At 45.2% G+C, this 26,738-nt stretch overlaps 1 protein-coding gene across 5 annotated transcripts in view; it reads right to left on the bottom strand.

The window, feature by feature from the left end:
- psd3l (pleckstrin and Sec7 domain containing 3, like) overlaps nucleotides 1-26,738 on the bottom strand; it is a 334,929-nt gene that overhangs the window by 207,093 nt on the left and 101,098 nt on the right. For 4 of the 5 annotated variants that reach the window (XM_080195046.1, XM_080195047.1, XM_080195048.1 and 1 more), the window contains 2 exons: nucleotides 21,398-22,355; nucleotides 10,264-10,716 (listed from right to left, as the gene is read on the bottom strand). In XM_080195046.1, coding sequence (XP_080051172.1) covers nucleotides 10,264-10,716; nucleotides 21,398-22,323 — 1,379 coding nt within the window. In that variant the 5' untranslated portion in view covers nucleotides 22,324-22,355. Of the gene's footprint in view, nucleotides 1-10,263; nucleotides 10,717-13,303; nucleotides 13,323-21,397; nucleotides 22,356-26,738 lie in introns of those variants that run through there. The other variant, XM_080195050.1, reaches the window with a different exon arrangement.

Here is a 26,738-nt window from a genome sequence, read left to right as displayed (position 1 = left end):
ATCCTTACAAAAGACAGTCCTGAAAATCAGAAACCCTGGGAATAGGATCTGAATCACATACAGACTGTTTTGTTTTAGAAGGGCTCTCAGTTAATATCAAGATCAATAATGTCCTATTGTTCATCAATCCCCATGGAGAGGAATTAATCTCTGTCCCCAATCAAATCCATTCATCATTTTAAACGTCTCAATTAGATCACCCTTGAACTGCTAAACTCAAGTTAACAAAGGTTTTCCCTCATAATTTAACCCTTTTAAGCTCTGGTATTTAATCAACCATGAAGACGGTATGATGAGGGAAACTGCAGCGTCCTAAATGAATAAACTGGAATATATTTCTAGTCAGCATTAAGTCAGAGTGTAAAGGTAAAAGCCACATTAGAAGACAAGAACATATGTAAATAGGAATATGGACCAAACATGAACAATTGGGTAGACTTAGTGGTTAAAAAAGGGCAACATGGACAAGTTGGGCTAAAAGGGCCTATTTCCATGCTGTAAATCTCAATGACTCTATGAACAGGAGAAATTAAGAATATAATGTTGGCCGGCACAGTGGTTAGCACTGTTGTCTCACAGCACCAAGGACCTGGGTTCGATTCCCGGCTTGGGTGACTGAATGTGTGGAGTTTGCACATTCTCCCCACGTCTGCATGAGTTTCCTCCGGGTGCTCCGGTTTCCTCCCACACACCAAAGATGCGCGGATTAGTTGGCTTGGCCATGCTAAATTGCCCCTTTGCATCAGGAAGATTAGCAGGGTAAAAATGTGGGTTTATAGGGATAGGGCTTGGGTGGGATTGTTGTCAGTGCAGACTTGAGTAGCCTCCTTCTGCACTGTGGGGATTCTATGAGTCTAATATCAAAGTCTCTGCCTCTCCATCACTGAGAATCTTCCAAAAGTTTGACAATCAACTCAAAATGGAACATAATAGACGTACATATTTTTTAAACACAGCCCTTTATAGCTTCTTAAGAAGGTCACTTCCAAAAGGTTGGAGCAAGAGAGATTTAAATGATTGATTTTGCTCATTGATTCTTATTCTTTGAGCAGTCAGAGAAGATACCATATAGATTAAAAAGGCTGGCTTTTAACCTGGCATTGTGCATAAGTATCTAAACACCCAATCTTCTTATTTATCAAAACAGTTAAGTATCTAAACACCCTTGGCTATCTGCCACAACTTTGCTCAAAACACAGTAGTTTACATTTATTTTAATTCATTCAGTAGTTGTAGACATTACTGGCAACGCCAGCATTAATTTCTCAAGCTGAACTACCCTTGACAGGTCTGGCAATAAGCCACCTCTCTGAGCCACTGCAGTCTGCGTGGTGGTGTTCATATGCCTACAGTGCGGTTAGGGAGTGCTAGGGTCTTTATCCAACAAGCAATAAAGAACGGTGATATAGTTCCAAATCAGGATGGTGCGTGACTCGCAGGGGGATCTGTAGGCGGTGGTTTTCTCATGTGCCTTCTCCTTCTGGGTGGTAAGGGTCATGTGTTTAGAAGGTGCCTTTTGGAGGAGCTTTGGCAAGTCGACCACACACAGCGAATTTTCTAGTGGTGGAGCAGGCAAGCCACACAAAAGTGCGTAGACTTTAGGCCAGAAAGTCCCAGCACCGACCAATGGCTTTTTTTAATTTCAAAAACATACTTTATTCATAAAAGATCTCAAATCAACCATTGCCATATCTAAAAATTACAAACAGTGCAGAAAAAGTCATTTTTACAGTCCTATACAATCTTATTTACACAAAATTACAGTCATTACATTTCAAAACTTAAAACTATATACATGCCTCAGATTTTACTGTGTGCTGTTATTTTTCAGTTGGCACACAGTTACGCAGGCCGATGGCATTCTGTAGTTACCGGGCCCTCGGTCTGCCTCGATTGAAAGGCCTTTCCCCATCGTGCCTTTGCAGCAGTTGCCCCAAGCTTGTGCGCGTCCCTCAGCACATAGTCCTGGACCTTGGAATGTGCCAGTCTGCAACATTCAGTTGAGGACAGATCTTTCAACTGGAAGATCAGCAAGTTTCGGGTGGACCAAAGTGCGTCCTTCACCGAGTTGGTGACCCTCCAGCAGCAGTTGATATTTGTCTCGGTGTGCGTCCCTGGAAACAGCCCGTAGAGCACAGAGTCCTGCGTTACCGAGCTACTCGGGATGAACCTCAACAAGTACCACTGCATCTCACTCCAGACCTTCTTTTCAAAGGCACATTCCACAAGGCGACGTGCAACCGTCTCATCAGCCCCACAGCTGCTTCGAGGGCAGTGCGCCACCGGCCAATGGCTTGCCACATCTGCTGCGGGGAAATCCTGCCGTGGTGAGGTTAGGAATTCAAGCCATCGCCTTACTAAACCCCTGCTTCTGTCATTGGCAACAACCTTGGTCAACAAGGTGTTAAAACAAAAAATCCTTTCTCGTTTGTTGAAAAGGCTACTGATATTTCTTCCTGTTTGGTGCTGATCTGAACAAAAACATTCTCAACAAAGAGTGAAGAAGCGAAAAAGGGAAATATAAATTTTAAACATTGTGGCTCAAATATGCAAAATAGTGAAACACAGAACACCATCACCTGGCAGATTTCTCAGTCTCCTAATGTTTTCACTGTCACCCTGAGAGAAAACTTTTCATTTAAAAATGAGAATTGTAGATAATGCCTACGATACATTGTGTACCGGGGAATTATGAAGCCACATACACTATTATACCTTAATTCATTTATTTATTAGTCACAAGTAAGGCCTACATTAACACTGCAATTAAGTTATTGTGAAATTCCCCCAGTCGCCACGCTCCAGCACCTGTTCGGGTCAATGCACCTAACCAGCACGTTTTTCGAACTGTGGGAGGAAACCGGGGCACCCGGAGGAAACCAGGCAGACACGGGTAGAATGTGCAAACTCCACACAGACAGTAAGCCAAGCCAGCAATTGAACCAGGGTCCCTGGCGCTGTGAGGCAACAGTTCTAACCACTGTGCCACCGTGCGCTGCCTTAACACATTTCATTATCTCTGGTGCTTGATGCAAGACTGGGCCCAGACCAAGCTGCTTTCTGCCCCAGTCTCACCCTTGTGATTAAACACTTGCCCTAACCACCTTCATAGAATGGGATCTTCAGAACAACCTGAAGGGTGGCCTTGCCTTGAGGAGGTGATGACCTAGTGGCACTAACACTCCACTATTAATCCAGAAACTCTGCTAACGTTCTGGGGACCTGGTTTCGAATCCTACCACAGCAGGTGATGGAATTTGAACTCAATAAAAAAATATCTGGAATTGAGAATGTACTGATGACTACGAAACTGTTGTCGAATGTCGGGAAAAACCCATCTGGTTCACCAATGTCCTGTAGGGAAGGAAATCTGTCATCCTTACCTTGTCTGGCCTCCATGTGACTCCAGAGCCACAATAATGTGGTTGATTCTCAACTGCCCACTGAACAAGGGCAACTAGGGATGGGCAATAAATGCTGGCCTGCCAATGACGCCCATGTCCCACAAATGAATTAAAACAAACTGATTGCAGCCTAACACACTCACACTATGCAATACCAGTCTTCCGGCAAAGACATTGTGCTGCTTTGGATCACCTGAACGATTGACTTACTGCATCACGGCTCCTGTGTTCACACGGCTGACTGGACTGGTGTGCACTATCGACCCTTTTAATCACATTTCAGTCTGATGTTTTAAATTTCATTTCTACTTTGTCTTTTATTTTGAGCACTTCCCTTCTTTTTGGGGACTGCCCCTTTTGATTTGTCCCTTGGTTAATTTAATTAGGTTTAATTTGATTTGATTTATTACTGTCACATGTATTAACATACAGTGAAAAGTATTGTTTCTTGCGTGCTATGCAGACAAAACATACCGATCATAGAGAAGGAAATGAGAGAGTGCAGAATGTAGTGTTACAGTCATAGCTAGGGTGTAGAAAAAGATCAACTTAATCCAAGTAAATCCATTCAAAAGTCTGACAGCAGCAGGGAAGAAGTTGTTCTTGAGTCGGTTAGTATGTGATCTCAGACTTTTATATCTTTTTCCCCCAAAGGAAGAAGATGGAAGAGACAATGTCTGGGATGCATGGGGTCCTTAATTATGTTGGCTGCTTTGCCCAGGCAGTGGGAAGTATAGACAGAGTCAATGGATGGGAGGCTGGTTTGGATGATGGATTGGGCTACATTCATGACCTTTTGTAGTTCTGTAATTGTTCTGCCAAAAGAATTAACTGCACTAACTCATGGAGGAGCCCACAATGCTTTACTCCTTTTTCAATCGGTTGTATAATGGCCTGATCATGCAAGTTCATTCAAACTGATGGCAGGAGCCTCCACTACTCATGAATGATATAAAAGCTTCTGATAGAATGCTACCTGAAATTATGTCTTCAATTAAAGGAAGAAGTCTGACAACACCAGGTTTAAGTCCAACCAATTTATTTGATAGTAGACTCACAAGCTTTCGGGGTTTGCCCTTTCGTCAGGTGAACCAACCAAAGGACCATGCTTTTAACTGCCTCCCAGGATCGAAGGAAGGAATTGCATTAATATAACAATTTAAGACCATCAGATGTCTCAAAATGCTTTGCAGCCAATGAAATACTTTTTGCAGTGTAGTCACTGTTGTAGCATAGAAAACCCGGCAGTTCAATTGCACACGGCAAACACCCACAAATAGCTATGTGGTTATGACCGAATGATTTGTTTTTTATAATGAGGGACAAATATTTGCCAGGATACCGGGATAACGTCCCTGTTCCGCTTCAAGTTAGTGCATGGAATCAGAGGCCAGGTGGAAGCCACAATATAAAATCTCAGTGACGACACTGCAGCATTCCCTCAGTACGGGACTGGAGTGTCAAACTGGAGTTTCAGGTTCAGGCCCTGGAGTGGGGCTTGAACCTGCAACCTTCTGACTCACAGGTGAGAGTGACGGCTGACAGATGCCTAAACACGGAGCTCACCCTGCTCACACAGACACAGCCTCGGCTGCTCACTAATCCACAAAACACATTTCCAGCAGTTTTCAGACAAAGACACGACAACACAACATCATCACCAAACCTGTCAGCTCTGTCTGGGGCAAAAGCCTCCAATTTACCTCCCGAAATCTGCTGTCTCAGTTGCAACATATTGCATTCCATTCGGGTTCACTCACCACACATAAGAACTAGGAGTGGGAGTAGGCCATCTGACCCCTCGAGCCTGCTCCATCATTCAATAAGACCATGGCTGATCTTTTCACAGACTTAGCCACATGCTCACCATTAAAATCATTAATTCCTTTATTGTTCAACAATTTATCCATCCTTGCCTTAAAAACGTTCAATGAGGTAGCCTCAACTGCTTCACTGGGTAGAGAATTCCACAGATGCACAACCCTTTAGGTGAAGAAGTTCCTACTCAACTCAGTCCTAAGTCTGCTCCCCCTTATTTTGAGGTCATGCCCCTTAGTTCTAGTTTCACCAGCCAGTGGAAACAACCTCCCTGTTTCTATCGAATGTATTCCCTTCATTATCTTATATGTTTCTACAAGATCTCCCCTCATTCTTCTGAATTCCGGTGAGTATAGCCCCAGTCTAACTCAATCTCTCCACATAAGCCAAACCTCTCAAGCTATGCTAAGCTGTTGGATACTCAGTTGCATGCTAGGATGCATTTGGTGTTATGCACATTGCCTGCCACTTCCCTCTTGTGGTTACAAATTCTTTTCAAAATAACTCATGTTTCATCTTTCAGTCAAAAAAACGGTGATGAACCCTTCTCATTAGCTTCTGATGTGTTTGATCTATCAACAGCTCCAATCAAGTCACCCGATATAGTCACTCCATGCTCATTCCTTAACTCCTTGGACAGGATTTTACATTGCTCAATCGGGCAAGATTTAAAAAAAAAGCACCAGAGGTAGTCAGGTATGTGTGCCAATGTTATTGCATCCTTGTGTGATATTTCGGTCGGCGGGCGTGATGTGAAATCACGCTCGCCAACAATCAGGAATCTATAATTGAACAGCAGTTGACTGAGAGTGTACATTACCCCTCTGCCTTTCCAAAGAGAAAAAGCTGGAAAATGTCAGCAGGTCTGGCAGCATCTGTACGGAGAGAAAAGAGCTAATGTTTTGAGTCCAGATGACCCTTTGTCAAAGCTAAAAGGCAGAGAAAGTGGGAGATATTTATACTGCAGAGTGAGGGAATGAAAGATGGGTCATAGCCACAAAAACAAGGAGAAAGGCTGCTAATGGCAGTCCACAGACAGAATGGAAAGGGTGAATGGCCAAATGACAGAGAAGCTGAAATCAGAGGGTGAACTGTGACAGATGAAGATGTGGGGGGAGGGGGGAGATCAATGCACGAGAGGTAAAATTGAAAAAAACGGGGGAAAAGGAAGCAAAGCTTTGACAAAGGGTCATCGAAACATTGGGTCTTTTCTCTCCTTACAAATGCTGCCAGACCTGCTGAGATTTTCCAGTGTTTTCTCTTCTGGTTTCAGATCCCACCATCCGCAGTCATTTGCTTTTATCTGTCTGCCTTTCCAGTTGACAGACGGGCTGATTGGCCAGGAAGCCTTTACATTAAAGCTGCAACCTCGATTTAGGGCAGGATGGAAATCCAGGGCTCAAATAAAATGAACAAATGTGTCTGAGGTCCGTGTACATTAATGCTGTCTGGACACTTGTGGCTATAATGTCTTCAGTCAGGCCACTGAGGTTGGCCTATTGGAGTATGAGCTCCCTGATTAAGCATCAATTGATGGGCTAATCAGGAAGTCTTTGCCTTATACTTAAATCGAGAGCATCAGTACCTCTGACACCCCCAGAGATAGAGTGCTATAGACAGCAGTCTGTGTACTGCTGTTAGAATTGTAAATGAAGGGATTTTGGTGAAGGGATTTCTGCCTCCACAGACATATTACGTTGGCGTAGGTTTTCCACTGATATTTATTTCTTACAGGTCAGCAGCTCCACAGAAGGTGTCTGCCTGAGGGGGCGCATTGGAAGCACTGCCCCTGGTGCTCACCCTTCCCAGCAGCAGTCAGCCTTTCACAGAGGCTGTTTCACACTGGATAATCGGCTAGTCCGCATAATATCATGTTAACGCTATAATGGGCGGGAGCAGGTTTCACATCCACCCCCGCCCACACCGACACTGGACATGCCCCAAATGTAAAATCCAGGCCCTTGATAACTTGAGTAGACAGGGACGCTTCTCAAAATCATTCCCCCCACCCCACCTCCAATCCCATGTGTCAGCCAGAGTTCAACTCTTTGATTTATAATTGTCACATGTATTGGGATACAGTGAAAAGTATTGCTTCTTGAGTGCTATACGGACAAAGCGTACTGTTCATAGAGTATACAGAAGAGAAGGAAAGGAGAAGGTGCAGAATACAGTGTTGCAGCTGCAGAAAGGGTGAAGAGGAAGCTCAGTACAATATAAGGTAGGGCCACTCAAAAGTCTGTCGGCAGCAGGGAAGAAGCTGTTTCTGAGTCTGTTGGTGCATGATCTCAGGCTGGATGCTTCTCAGCCACTTTAAATGGAAGAAGAAAGTAGCCAGCTGCATAAAGTCCACATGAAGGCAACAAGTGTCCTTGCAGATAAATACAAACCATGCCACTGAACCATCCCCACATTATAAAATATCTGGTAATTTGTAGGCTCCCTCTGACAATACTCAACAACATGCCATGGCTACAGAATTAAATAATCATACAAGCTTTCTGCAACACAAGCTCTTTCATCTATTCAATGCTCAGCAAGGTTCCTTCTGCAAAGAAACAAAGGCTCAGACTTTTGCTGAAGGTTTGAGGAGAGGAACGGTATGGAATCAAGGGTGCCTCTCGCCTTGTGTTCTTTCAAACAGATATAGACTGGCTGTCTGGCTAAGAGGGACAGACAGAGCCATGGATGGGATTAGATCTCCTGGGCTTTATTTTGTGTATAGCTAATTCAAAGACATCAACTGTGCACAGAAAGATTTATTTAATCGATTTATCCAACAGCTAAGAAAATATATGAATAATTTATTTTACTGGAAACAATCTCTGAATTGCAATCAGCCACTGAAAATCCAGCGGTAATATGTTAAATTGTCAAAATGTCACACTCACACACGTGCAAAATAATCTTAAAATGTTCAAAATTCTTAGCTAGAAGCTTCAACTGACAACAATATTCAGTTTTCAAGATTCACCAGCCAAACAATGAACACTGAATGATGGTGGACGTGTTTTACTTGACAATTAATTCCGTGGACCTAAAGGGAGATAATTTAATTCTTCTTCTTGACTTCTCTGCTAAAGCATGTCCGACTCACATTGCCAGGCCCTCCACCTTGCAAGGGCAAGGAGGCAGGTCCCAGCATCCCAGCCAGAATGGGCATCGAACTCGGTACTGTGGGCACAAATCTGATCCACGTTGAGCCAGCACCAGGTTGGTACTCGGCCTGTCTAGCCATGTCATGAACACACCTTCCTAGGCCACCAAGTCCTAGATGGGATTTGAACCCAGAGCTTCTGGCTCGTAGCCAGCAACTCTATCCACTGCGCCACAGGGCCAACTCTAACCTACCAGAAAGGCAATGCATTCTGCCACTACCTGGTACAATAGTTCTGTACAAACAAAGGTGCAGCAATCAACTTATGAACACAACACCATGGGAAACCTGTGAGTTATAATAATGGCACATAGCGTGTTCATCCACTACCTCACTCAATTCGAACGTCACATCTGAAAGGGAAAGTATGGAAAAATAGGAACTGCCCTGTGGCGTGTTCAATGAAATGGACCACAATCAGATTGGAAGCAAAATGTCAGCCTCTTAATTTACACGGAAGTAACAATTAAAACAAAACAAAGTCAAAATTTTAAACTTATTAATTAGTCATTAAGCTCCAAGTCAACTTGCTTCATTTATGATTTGTTTAACAGAAGCATTCTTAAAGAGATACTGATCTACCTAATCTACTTGGGCAGCATGGTGTAGTAAGTAGTCTCACAACACCAGGTTAAAGTCCAACAGGTTTTTTTTGGTAGCAATAGCTTTCGGAGTGCTGCTCCTTCATCACGCGAGTGAAGAGTTCAGTTTGCAAACAGGGCATATATAGACACAAACTCAATTACAAGGTAATGGTTGGAATGCAAGTCTCAACAGGTAATCAAGTCTTTACAGGTGCAGACAATGTGAGTGGAGAGAGGGTTAAGCACAGGTTGAAGGGGCGTGAATTGTCTCTAGCCAGGACAGTTAGTGAGATTTTGCAAACCTACGCAAGTCGTGGGGGCTGCAGATAGTATGACATGAACCCAAGATCCTGGTTGAGGCCGTCCTCATATGTGCGGGACTTGGCTATCAGTTTCTGCTCAGCAATTCTGTGTTGTTGTGTGTCGTGAAGGCCACGTTGGAGAACGCTTACCCGAAGATCAAAGGCTGAATGCCCATGACTGCTGAAGTGTTCCCCGACAGGAAGGGAACACTCCTGCCCGGTGATTTTTGAGCACGGTGGCACAGTGTTTAGCACTGCTGCCTCACAGCGCCAGGGACCTGGGTTCGATTCCTGGCTTGGGTCACTGTCTACGTGGAGTCTGTGTCTTCTCCCCATGTCTGCGTGGGTTTCCCCTGGGTGCTCTGGTTTTCTCCCACAGTCTGAAAGACGTGCTGGTTAGGGTGCATTAACCAAGCTAAATTCTCCCTCAGCGTACCCGAACAGGCACCAGAGTGCAACTTCACGGTAACTTTGTTGCAGTGTTAATGTAAGCCTATTTGTTGCACTAATAAATAAACTTTAACTTATAATAGGAAGAGTAGTGCACATTGTGCAGAGCTCAAACTATGCAGCAACCTTACACGATGGGTGGGATTTTACAGCTTCGCTCGTCCCGAAACCATGAAATCCCTCCCAGGTCAATGGACCTTTCCATATTCTGTCCCCAACCGGCTCCAATTCCCGTGACGGGCGGAGCGATAAAATTCCGGCTTTAAAAAGTGCGAAAACATGGGATGTCTATGTTCATATATTCACGTTGCAGCTGGAGTAACAGCCTGAAGCCCATTAGCAACCCACAAGCAATCGCAAACTCATCAAAGATACTGCTGCTTTAAAATCATTCAGTTGTGGCTTTATTTTGTCGTGGGGTTTTTTACACTTGGGTTAACTATTTTTGAATACGAGAGATATATACATATATAGATCTGTGATATTGGGCATGTTGGCTATTTCCTTATCAGTTCAATGCTGGGGGTGAATGAAGAAAACATTCTTACCTTGAGGTAGAGGGCTCGTTCAGCCCCTCCTGGAACAACTCCGAGAGCTGAGGAGCTCCATTTACAACAACGTGCAGTTTATGGGACGAGCTGTCTGACGGGCTGCTGCTGCTGCTCAGAGATTCCTCTGGCCCGCTACTCGTGTCCGTGCGGCGCTGCAATACCCTACTGCCAGAGCCGCTCTCCCCAATCCCAATCTCCAGGAGCTGGCTGCTCTCTTTGATCCTCTGCTGAATCATTGGGGTGAGGGGCATTTCAAAGCTGAAGCCACACTCGCTCTCGTCGGTGGAGGAGATCATGTCCAGCGAGTCCAGGCTGTTGAACGAGGTGCCCTTCAGTTGCTCGCACTCCATAATATGCTCAAACTGTGAGCTGAAAATATCAGTCACCTCACTGGGTGAAGTCCACGCACACTCAAATTCTGGCTTGCTCGTCACTGTCAACATCATTAAGCTGAGGAGATAAAAAGAGTCAGAATTAGGAGGACACAAAAAATTTCAGCACATTTTACTCCTCTTTAGTAGCCACAGAAACTGTCATCTGCAACTTACTTTAAAGTTTATTTATCGGTCACAAGTAGGCTTACATCAACATTGCAATGAAGTTACTGTGAAAATCCCCTAGTCGCCACACTCGGTGCCTGTTCGGGTACCCTCAGGGAGATTCAGCATGGCCAATGAACCCTAACCAGCTCGTCTTTCGGACTGTGGGAGGAAACCCACGCAGACATGGGGAGAATGTGCAAATTCCACACAGTTAGTGACCCAAGCCAGGAATCGGACCCAGGTCCCTGGCGCTGTGGGGCAGCAGTGCTAACCTCTGTGCCACCGTGCCGACCCTACTTCTTAACCTTCTCCCAGTCGTACCTGTTACTTTTGGAACTCCATTATTCAATATAGAATAATAGAACCCCTACAGCACAGAAGGATTCGGCGCATTGAGTCTGCATCAACCATTCAACAAATCCTGTCTCACACTTCTTTCATGTTGTCAACAATAAAAAGTATCATAATACGGTTTCCAAGGTGCTCTTGAAATCATTGTCAAAATTCACCTGGAAATCTGGAAGCAGTGAGATTGTTTCAGATTTAGCGATTGCCCATTTAGTACAGCGTCAAGGCACAATTTCTCTTGTGAATTTTGCAAGTTTTGTACCCCAGAGAGATGTGGAGGTTGGGCCATTGAATATATTCATTCAAGCCAGAGATAGACAGGTTTAATGAGCTCAACCATGATCTATAAACTTTAGTACGAAACGCAGAGTGCAGTCAACCTTTCATTTTTATTGTGTAAATTAAGGAGACCTATTGTAAATACGTGAGGTTATGGAGATAGGGCCTGGGTGGGATGTGGTCAGTTATGACATGATGGGCCGAATGTCCTCCTTCTGCATTGTAGGGATTCTATGATTTTGTGATTTTAACTATTTGTATATTGAAATGTTCATGACTGTGCAATCCTTATATACTTTAACACTTTGAGGGCAATTCTCCCAGCCTGCTGCACGACTCAAGCAGAGGCTGTTCACATTGGGCGCCACAGCCTCTGCGAGTCTCCAACACTGGATTTCCGTCCACCTTAATGGGAGATTGGGACTGCCAAGGGGAGATTGAGGCTGGCCTGGAAACGTCTGGGGGTGGGGGGGCGCGGGGGGCTTGGTGGTCAGCGATCGAGCTGGCCAGCAATTGGGAGGTTGGCAGTGCAGGGCTATTGCGCAGGCACTGATCTCGGCACTGACGGATCTCAACAAGCGCAGTGGCCCCACTCAGCGCTATGCTACCAGCCTCTCCAGCAGGAATAGGCCCTGCCCACGATGGGCCGAATTTGCGAGATTCACACTAGTGCACTGAGTGTGGAAGGTTCATTTAGAAACTCCTGCTGAAAAAAAATCAGTGGGATTTACTCCAGTTTTTACACAAATTCAACACTTAGAATTTTTTCTGGAAGAATCCCACCCTTTGTCTACAATTATGTTACGAAGTATGATTCCTGTTTTAATTGTATCGTCTTCACAATGTGACATTTGTTGCCACAGTGTTTTCTTCAATAAGCCAATTATCTATTTACCAGGTTGCAAACATACAAAATTCAAGGGCAGGAAAAGTTGGTCCAGCAGCTTTGCCCGCACTTGCGATTGTAGCATTATGACTTAAGCACCACCACCATTATCCTTTAGCTACGTAATTTAACCATAGAATCCCTACAGTGAAGAAAGAAGCCTTTGGCCATCGTGTCTACTCCTAGTCTCTCTGACAGAATTCCTTATCCAGACTCTTTTCCCCCACCCGATCCCCACGGCTAATCCAACTAACCTACACATCTTTGGCGTATGGGAGGAAACCCACACAGACACAGGGAGAATGTGCAAACTCCACACAAACATGGACCCAAGGCTGGAAATGAACCCGGGCGCCTGGCACTGTGAGGCAGCAGTGCTAAGCACTGTGCCGCCCTTTCCTGGTAGAGGCAAAAAAAAACTGAAGGAAAGATGTTGTACAAAGTTACGATAACCCTTTTGTTAGGGAGCTCTGGAAGTAATTCCATCCCGCTGTTTAGGTTTTGAATTTGGCATGTTTAATTTTATTCACTAGATTCTATTCCTCATGCTTGGGCACAGTACTGCACATGCCATAACCCATCTCGGGTGTTTACTGACGTACCATATTTACAACAACTTTTAACATGTCAAAAGTTCTTTTTTTTCCATTTCAACCATCCGCCTAAAGCAATGATGAAGAAATCCGAGATACTCGGCACATGTCAGGGGATCAACAGAAACCATGAAAGCTTTTATCTTTTTTGGACCAAGATAAGTTTCACTTATTCTGTAAACAGAAAAGTTTGTTTCTCTGGGGTCAATATAAATAAATCACTGTGGAATTTGAGTCAACTAAATTGGACAAGTTCCTAAAACCAATTGGTATTTGATGAGGACTTCAGCGATGTACCAATCTTTCAAGTCAGAAATTTTTTTTTTTGCACACTTCTTGCATACCTTAATAATATCAGAAATTGTGAGCAGTTTTATAAGCTATCAAACCTCTTAACTTTTGCTTCCTTCGTCTCCACTTGAATCTTCTTTATAATAAAACGTGTCTGGTTGGATGCAACACAGAAATGGATACATTTGTAGGAATGTGGCGTAATGAAGTCACCAACAAAGACAACATGAACTCAATGTGGGTTGCTAGAGTCCAACTACAAACACACTGTCATCAATGGCAATCATTATGGTCATGATGTGGAGATGCCAGCGTTGGACTGGGGTAAACACAGTAAGAAGTCTCACAACACCAGGTCAAAGTCCAATAGGTTTATTTGGTAGCAAAAGCCCCTTTGCTACCAAATAAACCTGTTGGACTTTAACCTGATGTTGTGAGACTTCTTACAATCATTACGGTGTCACGTGAGGGTGAATGCTAAGCATAATCTCTCCGGCGTGCAACACAACATATAATTCAGGGCTTAAATAAGATTGAGAAACACCAGAAAGCATCTCCTTTGACAGCAGCTGGTTACAATTATCCAGTACTTTGCAAAGTTCAAGTGAAGACGGGTGTTTACATGAAGGTGATATGATTGATATTGGACTCAACCACTGGAAAGGATGGGGCAGGTGGAGGATGGAGTGGAATATAAAAGACGGGATTGCTTTGGAAGATGAAAAATAAACTGCCTAAAATCTCAGCACACTGTTATGCAGTATGAACAACAAGGTGGTCAGATAGATGCCATGGAATTATTTACAGAATGAGAAGGAAGCTCCCCCGACCCAATATCCATCACTCAGCCAATAAGCTGACTAGACTTTTATGTCAGTGGGATCTTGTTGTAAGTACAAAGATCACACCATGTTTGCCAATAAGGGCAGGAATTACACTTCACTTTGTTTCTTAGTGTCACAAGTAGGCTTACATTAACACCACCAGAGTGTGGCAACTAGGAGGTTTTCACAGTAACTTCATTGCAGTGTTGACGTAAGCCCACTTGTGACACTAATAACAAATAACCAATGAAGTTACAGTGAAAATCCCCTGGCCGCCACACTCCAGCACCTGTTCGAGTACATCTAACATGGACAAATGCACCTACCAGCATGTCTTTAGGACTCTTTGGGAGGAAACTGGACCATCTGGAGGAAACCCATGCAGACACGGGGAGAATGTGCAGACTCTGCACACAGTCACCCAAGGCTGGAATTGAACCCAGGTCCCTGGTATTATGAGGCAGCAGTGCTAACCACTGTGCCACTGTGCAAGTGTTTCATTAGCAACGAGGCATCCATATAAAGAACAAAGAACAACCCAGCATGGGAAACAGGCCCTTCGGCCCAACGAGCCCGCGCCGCCGCATCCTCCTACACCTACCCTGCCCTGCGTGTATGTGAGTGGAACCCCTAACTTAGCCAGATTCAGGGGAGAATAGTGTCAATTTGGTATAGCAATCAGCCTAAGAGCACATCTTTGGGGTGTGGGAGGAAACCGGAGCGCCCGGAGGAAACCCACGCAATCCCAGGGAGAATGCGCAAACTCCCACAGACACAGGCCCAAATCCATGTATCTGCACAGCTAGCAGTGCTAGTCACCGAGCTGTTGCGGCGCCCGTCTACCGGTCCAGGATCAAGTACACACACCGACACGAAGTACTGGGCCACTCCTTCTTCTATTTAAGTTAAATATCTGAGAATATGTGAAATGACCGTCAACATCTATTTACGCTACGTATGTGGTGAAGACAGGGCAGACATCCTTAGCTTTCACTTTTTGGAGCTCTGGCCTCACCTGATTTTTCTAAACATGGAAAGATCATGCTTTTGGATTTGTGCCTTTATTTTTCCTGAAGAAACCTTGTCTTAATGGCGATTGGTTACTGTGGCAATGGTGGTCCATGTAGCATTCTTTCACCCATCAGTTTGAATAACAAGAGCATTTGCTTTTTCGTCAAGTTAAATGGTCAGATTGTCCAAAATCCAATAGATTTGTGTTCTATACAAGTGCCAATAGGGCAGCTTTGGGGAATGGGAGCCCTGGCTATTCGGGAGATTATTTTCTAACTCCCTCCCTCCCTCACCCCCCCAACCTCGCCCCTCCACCCCCACATTATCTCTGGAACACTTGGCTGACTGTGGCATCTGCCCTGCTAGGCTGATGAGGTTAAGGAAGTGACCTGATGAAGGAGCAGCGTTCCAAAAGCTCATGATTCCAAATAAACCTGTTGGACTTTAACCTGGTGATGTGAGACTTCTTACTGTGCCCACCTAAGTCCAACGTCGGCAACTCCACCTCGAGGTTAAGAAAGACAGGGCAGAGTAATGTTCAAATAAATGTGAGTCTTCTCCCTGTCCCACCCCATGCTTCAGGCTAGTTCATAAATCTTTGAATTTTAGCAACAAGATTCAACAAGCTCCAGCTTTTGAATAGACCATAATCCACCTAATAGTCTTCTCAGGGCCTTCCTCACCTCAATCCCTTCCTTCTCCCATTAGAAAGGCAACTTGTGCCAGATTGTTCTTAATTGCTGTTCCAAGCCACATACTATGTCAAACAAGATGTCAATCATGAATGTGGCACAGATAATGGATCTAGCGGATCCTCTAAGGGAGGTGAACACCAATATTGATTTGTTTTTTGCATTCATTCGTGGGACATGGGCTGGCTGTCCAGCATTTATTGCCCCTTCCTATTTGCCCTTGAGAAGGTGATGGTGAGCTGCCTTCTTGAATCACTGTGGTCCATGTGCTGTGGGTTGAGCCATAGTGCCATTAGGGAGGGAATTCCAGGATTTTGATCCAGCGACTGTGGCGGAATGATGATATATTTCCAAGTCAGGATGGTGAGTGGCTTGAAGGGGAACCTGCAGGTGATGGTGTTCCCATGTATCTGCTGCCTTTGTCCTTCTAGATGGAAGTGGTGGTGGCTTTGGAAAGTGTGGCTAAGGATCTTTGGTGAATTGCTGCAGTGCATCTTGTCGATAGCACACACTGAATGAAAGAACAAAGAGGGAAGAATGCCAGCGGTCTCACAACAACGAGTATAAAAAAGCCAAATCCTTGGGTCCCATTGCATTGGAGGTGGAGCCCTGTGCCCAGCACTCAGTCTACCTGTAAATCATGGTCATTACCCTAGTCAACAATGTTCTTCTCTCAGAACAGGAAGGATTAATGCATCAAAAGAAAAGCTTAATAATGCTTCAGTGAGGTAAACAAACCCCTCTTGCATTCATTATTTCTACAGCAAGTTCTTGAGCCTTTGGTGGTACTCAGGTCTCAGCTGCCATGAGCTCTGCTAAGGCCTCTTTAGGGCGTGAAGGAGCAGAGTTCCCTGCGTACAGCAGGACCTCCTCCTGACACGCTGAGTGATGGCCCACTCCATACCTGTGATACTCCCAGGACAGCCTGCTCCCAATTTCAATTCTTCAAGTAATAATCCATCCCTGCTGTCCCCAGTATGAACAGGAATTTCAGCTCCAAAAAGATTAATATTTTGGTTGGACATCCTAATGCCAATAAAAGTCAGGATCTCATTTGTCAACCTGTCCCCTTTTCTCTTCTCTGCTGATAAACTTACAGCATTTCCAAAATGTAAGCGTCACCCTTGGGACAGTGGGTAGTCTCAGAATCAAAGTAGTCATAGTTTCAAATTCCACTCCACAACCTTAGGCATCTAATCCAGGTTGACAATCCAGTGAAGCACTGAGAGTCTGGTGCATTTATAAAAAATCATTCACAGGATGCGAGCATTGTTGTCACATATTGCCCACTGCTGGCTACCCTTGTGAAGGTAGAGGTGATTCAACTTTTGAATGCAACTGAATGGTCTGAGAGGCCACTTCAGAGGGTCGTTATGAGTCAACTGCATTGTTGTGGATCTAGAGTCACCTTCAGGCCAGACCAAGTAGGCCAGATTTCCTTCCCTCGAGAACCAGATGGGTTTTTGAACCATGATGTCACCACAGTGCAGAAGGAGGCCATTTGGCCCATTGGGTCTGTACCAACCCTCCAATAGGGCATCTTACCCAGGCCCACCTATCTGTCCTTTCCCTAACACCCTATTCATTGAGCATGGCCAATTCACCGAACCTACACATCTTTAGACATAAGGGGCAAGTTAGCATGGCCAATCCACCTAACCTACACATCTTGGGTCTATGGGAGGAACCCGGAGGAAACCCACGCAGACATGGGGAGAATGTACAGACTGCACACAGACAGATCACCCAAGGCTGGAATTGAACATGGGTCCCTGGTACTGAGAGGCAGCAGTGCTAATCACCATTACAGCTTTATATTCCTGGTTTTCATTCAATTAAACTTAAATTCATCAGCTGCCATGGTGAGATTTGAACTCACATCTTTGGATCATTAATCCAGATCACCAGTCCAATAACATACCCACTATGCTTCCTTATCATCTTGTCAGATTAGCCACCTTTGCAATGAGGAATTAAACCAATGTCCCATCGACCCCTGTGTTTGGGCATATAAGATCCCAAGGTACTATTTAGAAAAAGTGTCCAGACAAGAAATTATCTCTTAAACAACAATCTCTCAATAAGGCAGCACAGTGACACAGTGGTTAGCATTCCTGCCTCATAATGCCAGGGACACAAGTTCGATTCCTCATTTAGGTCTGTGTGGAGTCTGCACGTTCTCCCCATGTCTGCGTGGGTTTCCTCCAGGTGCTCCCATTTCCTCCCACAATCCAAAAGATGTACTGGTTAGGTGCATAGGTCATGCTAAATTCTCCCTCAGTGTGCCCAACCAGGTGCTAGAGTGTGGCGGCTAGAGGATTTTCACAGTAACTTCATTGCAGTGTTAATGTAAGCCTACTTGTGACATCAATAAACAAACTTAAACTTTAAACATTTAAAACATTATCTGGTTATTACCTGGAATTGAAAGCACTGAGCTGCTTAGAATCTGATCCAATAAGATGTAGAACGTAATTTCTCTAGAATCGTAAACACAACTTGTCCATTTCCAGGCATGTTCTCTTCCATGCTGGTAGACCAAATGATCAAACAGCGACTCTCTACTTTATGCTTCCATGTACACTGTCACTAAAATTAGCAAAACAGGCGCTGAATATCGAAACAGGAAGCAATCCAAACAGCAGAGCTTATGGACTCTTCCGTTGCTTTTTGCGAGAAAACTGGAACGGTCTCGGATGAGGGAGGGCAGAGGTGACGGAAGTCTGTCTCAATAAAGATCAGCTGATTTTCTGGTTTTATACATTCACCCCTCTGCTTTCAAACTTATTTAACAATTAACAATGTTAATTGTTTTTTCAAAGCAGAACACTGCGGATGCTGGACTCTGGAACAATGCTGGGAAATCTCAGCAGGTCTGACAGCATGATGGAGAGAGAATAGAGCCAACATTTCGAGTCTGGATGACCCTTGGTCAGAGCTAAAGGGTCAGCTCTGACAAAGAGTCATCTAAACTCAAAACGTTGGCTCTACTCTCTCCCCATAGATGCTGTCAGGCCTGCTGAGATTTTCCAGCATTTTCTGTTTTGTAACTGCTATTTAACGTATTTTGTAGCACAAGAAGGCCATTAAGTCCATCAAGCCTGTTGAGTCATTCAATAATACCGTGACTGATCTGATTGTAGTCCTAACTCCACTGCCCCCCATAATCCTGGACTTGCTTGTAGATCAAATCTAACGCAGACTTGAATATATTTATTGACCCAGCTTCCCTGGCTTTCTGGGGGAGAGAATTTCAGACAGCTCGGGGAAGAAATTCCACCTTGTCTCCACCTCAAATGGAAGACTCCTTATTTTGAATCCGTGTCCCCCAGTTCAAAGCTCCCCCTCAAGGAGAAACATCCTCTCAGCATTTATCCTGCCAAGCCCCACTGGAATCTTACATGCTTCAAGATGACCTCTCGTTTTTCTCAGTCCCAAGGGGCATAGGCCCAACCTTGCTCTCTCTTTTCCCACAAGACAAATCCTTCATCGCAGGAATCAGCCTTGTGAACCTTTGTGGGATTGATGGGGCTGTAGATTTCCCCAAGGATTCTCCTCTCACCCATGTAACATCAGGAGAAATCTCACTTACATCCAATGATTTTGCTTGGAGACTGAATTGGGAACAGGAACAACATGAGGAAATGATCATGATAGCTTCTGATTGTTGTAAAAACACAGTTTCTCCATGAGCTTTCTTCAGCAAATCTGCCACCCTGACCTGGCCCACATGTCTCTTTAGTCTCTCACCATGTGGTTGTTTCATAATGCCCTCAGGGCAACAAGGGGCGACCAATATTGACTTGGCCAGTTTTTCGCATATGAAATCCTATCACAATATTGGGCAGAAGACCATTTGGCCCATCCCTCATTCCCTTGTCCTATCCCCACAGTCCCGAAATCTTCATTTACTCTCCGTGCCAAGAGGATATTATTTCACAAAAGGACAATGTTGCTGCTAGTCAAAACCCTGTGAAGGTGTTCAGCATTGGGCGCTGCTGATTTTCCTCTGGATGGGAGATTTTCCTAAAGAGGTGGGGTGTTTTTTTTAAATATTGGTCTTCATTGGCTGCTTTTTAACAACACTGAACACTGGGCCAATCCGCATCTTACGCGCTCTTCAGGTTTGTCAGCCAATGGCCCTGACCCCCACCGCCAGGCTGAACAACCCCCCACCCCTGTCCCGTCCCGTCCCCAACTCATTATTTTTCCTCTCTCAATCTAATTGTTCCTTGTTGTTTATTTTTCTTCACATGCCGGATTTGAATCATACAATTCAGAAGGAGGCCATTCGACCCATCGAGTCTGCACCGATCACAATCCCATCCAGGCCCTGTCCCCATAACCCTACACATTTACCCTAGACTAGTCCCATTGACACTAAGGGGCAATTTAGCATGGCCAATCCAATGAACCCATATATCTTTGGATTATGGAAGGAAACTGGAGCACCCGGAGGAAAGCCACACAGACATGGAGAGAATGTGCAAACTCCGCACAGACAGTGACCCGAGCTGGGAATTGAACTTGGGTCCCTGGCACTGTAAGGCAGCAGTGCTAACCATTGTGCCACCCCTGTTAAATTCAATTTGATATTGAATTCACTCCCTTTTTCTTCATTCCCCTCAGTCCTCCTTGCGATTATTTCCAATCCTTGTTTTTTCAGGAGTTAGCCTATTGGCTGCCCTCTTGCTTTCTCAGTGCCATTATAAATTAGCACTTTCAGAAACATTGTGGGCAAAACGTTTTGTAATAAAGAGTACTGCGGAAAATCAGACTACAGACGCCCAGCTTGGGCAAGTAGTTCCCAGTGATTAACCTCATTGTTTCTCTTGGACTATCGTTGGATTTTAAGAATTTTTTTCTGTGCACTTTTCCTTGTAAAATTTAAAATGCAATAAGTCCTTCAATCAACATCATGTGTAAAAGAGATTAATTCTGTTGTTAATCACTGTCTACAAAGGATGGAGGAGTTGGTGATGATTTATGACTTCAAATGGACAGTTGATGGATGTTTGAGGACAACAGGTTCCAGAGATAGCCTGAGGGAATGGGATTGGGTAGAGTGCTCTACAGAGAGCCAGCACAGACTCGACAGGCCAAATAGCCTAATTCATAGAACCCTACAGTGCAGAAGGAGGCCATTAAGTCTACACCGATCACAATCCCACCCAGTCCCTATCTCCATAATCCCATGCATTTACCCTAGTTAATCCCCTCGACACTAAGGGGCAATTTAGCATGGCCAATCCACCCAACCCGCACATCTGTGGACTGCGGGAGGAAATCAGAGCACCAGGAGGAAACCCATGCAGACACGGGGAGAATATGCAAATTCCCCACAGACAGTGACCCAAGACGGGAATCAAACCCGGGCCCCTGGTGCTGTGAGGCAGCAGTGCTAACCACTGTGCCACCGTGCCGTAATGGCTCTTAGTGTGCTCCCGTTGAGGTCAGACTATTGGCTGATATTAAAACATCTGAAACAAGGAGCTGACCTTAAGCTGGTTGTGAAATTAATGTTCCTAAAGTCAGGAAAACTGAGACGGGTTTTGGATCTGTAGTTTCTATCACATGCAGTTAAGTTCCTTTAATTCACTGCAGTCTGCCGTAGCCACACATCACAATCCAATAGATTAGTAACAACGAATGGCAATAGAATTACTTTGCTGACTGGGTTCCGAGGGAGGTTTTGCTCGTTACACTTTCTTCGCTTTCTCTTGCACTCACAAAGACGTCGTCATCCTCGTCACTCCTGATCTCGGATTGAGCCGTACTTAAAGACATCCGTTTCTCACTATCCTTTGAAGCTCCATTGGATTCACTGTTTATCCATCGTCCGTCTCGTTCCTTTTCCTTCTCGCTGGACGGATCCAGCTTTGGACTTGGCTCCGTCACCGCCCCACGTCCCGTCACCGGAGCTGGCGATTTCTCACTGTCCTTTGCCGGCTGTTTGTCTTTGTTCTGTTCTGCCGCTGCCCCATCGTGCCTCTCCGACAGCTGACCAGGAGCCTGGGCGCCTCCCTCCTCCAGCACGACAAGCCCAATGTCTTTGCGCCTCATCGCTGGACTCTGCAGCATTTCCTTGTCGCCGGCAGCAAGTTCCTGCTGCACCCTCTCGTCTGACCCCCCCTGTAAGAGTTCGTTCTCGCCTGAAGCAGCCACCCCTTTGTCCCAGTGAAGCAGCTCAGCGCGCTGACCCTGTTCGACTGAGAACACGGATGCTGTCATTACCGGCGCGGTGCTCACAAGTACCTCCCCAAACTCCGGCACATTGGTTAGCTCCTCAGGCTGGTCGGGCGGGGTGGTGTCACTGGAGGCATACGAACTGTCCTCGTCTATGTCAGTCACTGTGCATCTGCCATAGGGATCTGGCACCATGGACCCAACGGTGATGCGAGAGCCAGAGCATCCTGGTGGGGATTCAAGCCTGGCCGTGTGCCGCTTGTACCCAATGTCCCGTGACCTTTCGAACTGGCCCGGCTTCCAGTCCACAGCTTCCCCCTCAGGCAGCAGGTTATCCCAGTGGATCTGCTGCACCTCTTCAGCCTCCTCTTTGAGTGCCTGCTTTGAGAATGAGATCGTGTTCATGCACCGTTCTTCTCCGGGACACTGGAAGCAACCTGCAGGGGAACAAAATGGAAAGGAAAGTCATTTTATACACAGAACATAGAACATAACAGCGCAGAACAGGCCCTTCGGCCCACGATGTTGCACCGACCAATTAAGAAAAAAAGCAATGACCCTCTAACCTAAACCAATCCCTTTCCATCCATAAACCTATCCACGGACTTCTTAAATGCCCCCAAACTAGGCGCATCTACAACTGCAGCAGGCAGGGCATTCCATTCCCCCACCACCCTCTGGGTAAAGAACCTACCTCTGACATCCATCCTATAACTACCACCCCTGAATTTAAAGCTATGTCCCCTCGTACTAGCTTTCTCCATCCGAGGAAAAAGGCTATCACTGTCCACCCTATCTAAACTTCTAAGCATCTTGTATGTTTCAATAAGGTCTCCTTTTAGCCGCCTTCTAACGAAAACAACCTTAAATCCCTCAGTCTCTCCTCATAGGACCTTCCCTCCATACCAGGCAACAGCCTGGTAAACCTCCTCTGCACCCTCTCCAATGCCTCCACATCCTTCCTATAATGTGGGGACCAGAACTGTACACAATACTCCAAGTGCAGCCGCACCAGAGTTTTGTACAGTTGCAACATGATGTTGCCGCTCCTAAATTCAATCCCCCTACCAATAAACGCCAAGACACCATATGCCTTCCTAACAACCTTATCGACTTGATTTCCAACTTTCAGGGATCTATGCATATATACACCTAGATCCCTCTGTTCATCAACACTATTCAGAGTCCTACCGTTAGCCCTATACTCTACACATCTGTTATTCCTACCAAAGTGAATTACCTCACACTTTTCCGCATTAAACTCCATCTGCCACCTCTCGGCCCAGCTCTGCAACTTGTCCAAGTCTCTCTGTAAACTATGATACCCCTCTTCACTACCTACCACTCCTCCGACTTTGGTGTCATCAGCAAATTTACTAATCCATCCTTCTATACCCTCATCCAGATCATTTATAAAAATTACAAAGATCAGTGGCCCCAAAACAGATCCCTGAGGCACACCACTTGTAACCGAACTCCATGACGAATACTTTCCATCAACCACCACCCTCTGTCTTCTATCAGCTAGCCAATTCCTGATCCAATTAACTAAATCACCCTCAATCCCATACATCTGCATTTTCTGCAGAAGCCTTCCATGGTGAACCTTATCAAACACCTTACTAAAGTCCATATATACCACGTCAACTGCCTTACCCCCATCCACCTCTTTGGTCACTTCTTCAAAAAACTCAATAAGGTTAGTAAGGCACGACCTACCCTTCACAAAACCGCGCTGACTATCTCCAATCAATTCATTACTCTCTAAATAACTATAAATCCTATCCCTAATAATTTTTTCTAATACTTTGCCCACAACAGAAGAAAGACTCACCGGTCTATAATTCCCGGGGAAGTCTCTATTCCCCTTCTTAAACAATGGGACAACATTCGCTATCCTCCAGTCTTCCGGTACTATACCTGTGACCAACAACGACCTGAAGATCAGAGCCAGAGGCTCTGCAATCACCTCTCTTGCCTCCCAGAGAATCCTAGGGTAAATCCCATCCGGCCCAGGGGACCTATCTATTTTCAAACCCTCAAGAATATCTAGCACATCCTCCTTATCTACTGCAATACTATCCATTTTACAACCTTGTAACCCAGTGTTCTCCACAACTACATTTACGTCTCCCTGCGTGACTTGGAGTCAGCCAAGCAGCTTTTATATCACATCAAGCAGGGAGGCAATGGCATGGTGATACTATCGTTGGATTATTAATCCAGAAACTCAGCTAATGTTCTGGGGACCTGGGTTCAAATCCCACCACGGCAGATGATGGAATTTGAATTCAATAAAAATACCTGGAATTAAGAATCTACTGATGACCATGAAACCATTGTTGGAAAAACCCATCTGATTCACTAATGTCTTTTAGGGAAGGAAATCTGCTGTCCTTATCCGGTCTGGCCTACATGTGACTCCAGAGCCACAGCAATGTGGTTGACTCTCAACTACCCTGTAAGGGCAATAAATGCTGGCCAGCCAATGACATCCGTGTCCCATGAATGAATTAAAAAAAAATTGTTTAATCACTAAAAGAACTCTCTGCAACAAGGAGTTTCTCCTGAACTCATTAGTGACTATCTTATACCCATTAACTCTGATTTTGGAGTTCCCCACAAGTGGAAACTTTTTTTTTGACACCTAACCTATCAAACCTTTTCATCAACAATTGCTGCCTTCAGTCTTCTAGAGAAAAGAGCCCTAGTTCGCTGAACATTTCCCCCTCCGCTCAGTTCAAGTATCATCCCTGTGGTTCTGCTTTTAACATTACTGTGCAGCCCACTTATACACAACTAGTAACCAATGAGATCACGAAAGAACATTTTCACACAGCAAGTGGTAAGGGTCTGGTGGAGATTCAGTTGAGGCATTCAAGAAGGAATTAGGTAACTCTTTACAAAGTAGCATATGTAGGAAATAGAAGCAGGAGTAGGCCATTCGGCCCTTCGAACCTGCTCCACCATTCACTACGATCATGGCTGATCATCAGATTCAGTATCCTGATCCCACCTTTCCCCCCGTATCCCTTGATCCCTTTAGCCTCAAGGGCTATAGCTAATTTCCTTCTTGAAATCACACCATTTTGGTCTCAACTATTTTCTCTGGTAGCACGTTCCACAGTTTCACCATTCTCTGGGTGAAGAAATTTCTCCTCACCTCAGTCCTAAAAGGTTTTCCCTTAGCTTTTAACTATGACCCTGAGTTCTGGACACCCCCACCATCAAGAAGATTCTTTCTGAATCTACCCGTTAGAATTTTACACGTTTCTCTGACTCTTCTAAACTCCAGCGAATATAATCCTAACCGATTTACTCTCTCCTCACACGACAGGCCTGCCATCCCAGGAACCAGCTTGATAAAACTTTGCGGCACTCCATCTATAGCCAGGACATCGTTCCTCAGACAAGGACGTCAAAACTGCACTCAGTACTCCAGGTGTGGACTCACCCTATACAATTAAGAACACAGAACATAGAAAAACTACAGCACAAACAGGCCCTTCGGCCCACAAGTTGCGATGATATCCATACCTACTAGGCTTACCTATAACCCTCAATTCTATTAAGTTCCACGTACTCATCCAGAAGTCTCTTGAAAGACCCTATCGAATTTGCCTCCTCCACCACCGACGGCAGCCGATTCCACTCAGCCACCACCCTCTGAGTGAAAAAAACTTACCCCTGACATCTCCTCTGTACCTACTCCCCAGCACCTTAAGCCTGTGTCTTCTCGTAGCAACCATTCCAGACCCTGGAAAAAGCCTCTGAGAATCCATCCGATCTGTACCTCTCAACATCTTATACACTTCTCAGGTCACCTCTCACCCAAAATGGCAGCAAAACATTCCTATCCCTAAACTCCTCCCACTATGAAGGCCAACAACAGGTGAGAAGAGAAGCCATTTTTGGATCTGGCTTGAGTCAGGTGATCATGTAGCCAAGCAACAGTGAGGGGATTGTCAGTGGAGGAAGGGTATGCAGCAACCGTGTCAAAGATTGCAGGGGGTTCAAGGGTGACCAAGAGGTATAATACATCATGATCAGAGACACTATTCTTTGGCATACTTTAATTAGTATTTTTGCAAGTTAATAAAGGACAACTTTTCATCCACATCATGCCTTTCACAATCATAGCATGGCCCAAAGCCCTTTCCAACCCAATAAATGACAGAACAGAGTGCACAGCAAGATTCCGCAAACAGTAAAAGTAAAGCTTATTTATTAGTCACAATTAAGGCTTACATTAACACCACAGTGAAGTTATTGTGAAATTCCCCTGTCACCACACTCTGACACCTGTTCGGGTCAATGCACCTAACCAGCACGTCTTTCAAACTGTGGGAGGAAACCCACACTGACACGGGGAGAACACAAAAATTCCACACAGATGGTGAGCCAAGCCGGGAATCGAACCCGGGTCTCTGGTGCTGTGAGGCAGCAGTGCTGACCACTGTGCCATGATCAACGATCAGTTTTTTAGTAATGTTGCCTAAGGGGTAAACATTGGGTCAAATTCCCCTTTTCCCTTTGAAATACTGTCATGGGATTGTTTACATTCATCTGAGGGGGGGGGCAGACAGATCCCACTTAAAAAAAAGTCATCCAAAAGGTGGCACCTTTGAGAGCGCAGCATCCCCTCAGCCTGGATTACGCCGTGCGCAACTTTCTGAAGTGAGACCTGAACCCACAACCTACTGACTCCAAGGTGAGAGTGTGTTATATACTCAGCCAACTCCTCCAGGGCCACACAAGGAAACTTGGGACTTCTCCATTATCCGGGAAAATGTCCGTCTCCCCATTCAGGGCAACGCCTC

The sequence above is a fragment of the Carcharhinus amblyrhynchos genome, chromosome 1 (assembly GCF_965287045.1).
Source record: "Carcharhinus amblyrhynchos chromosome 1, sCarAmb.v2.hapA, whole genome shotgun sequence".
NCBI lineage: Eukaryota > Metazoa > Chordata > Chondrichthyes > Carcharhiniformes > Carcharhinidae > Carcharhinus > Carcharhinus amblyrhynchos.
The sequence above is the reverse complement of the archived record's forward strand: the minus strand, read 5'-3'. Positions and strand labels throughout refer to the sequence as shown.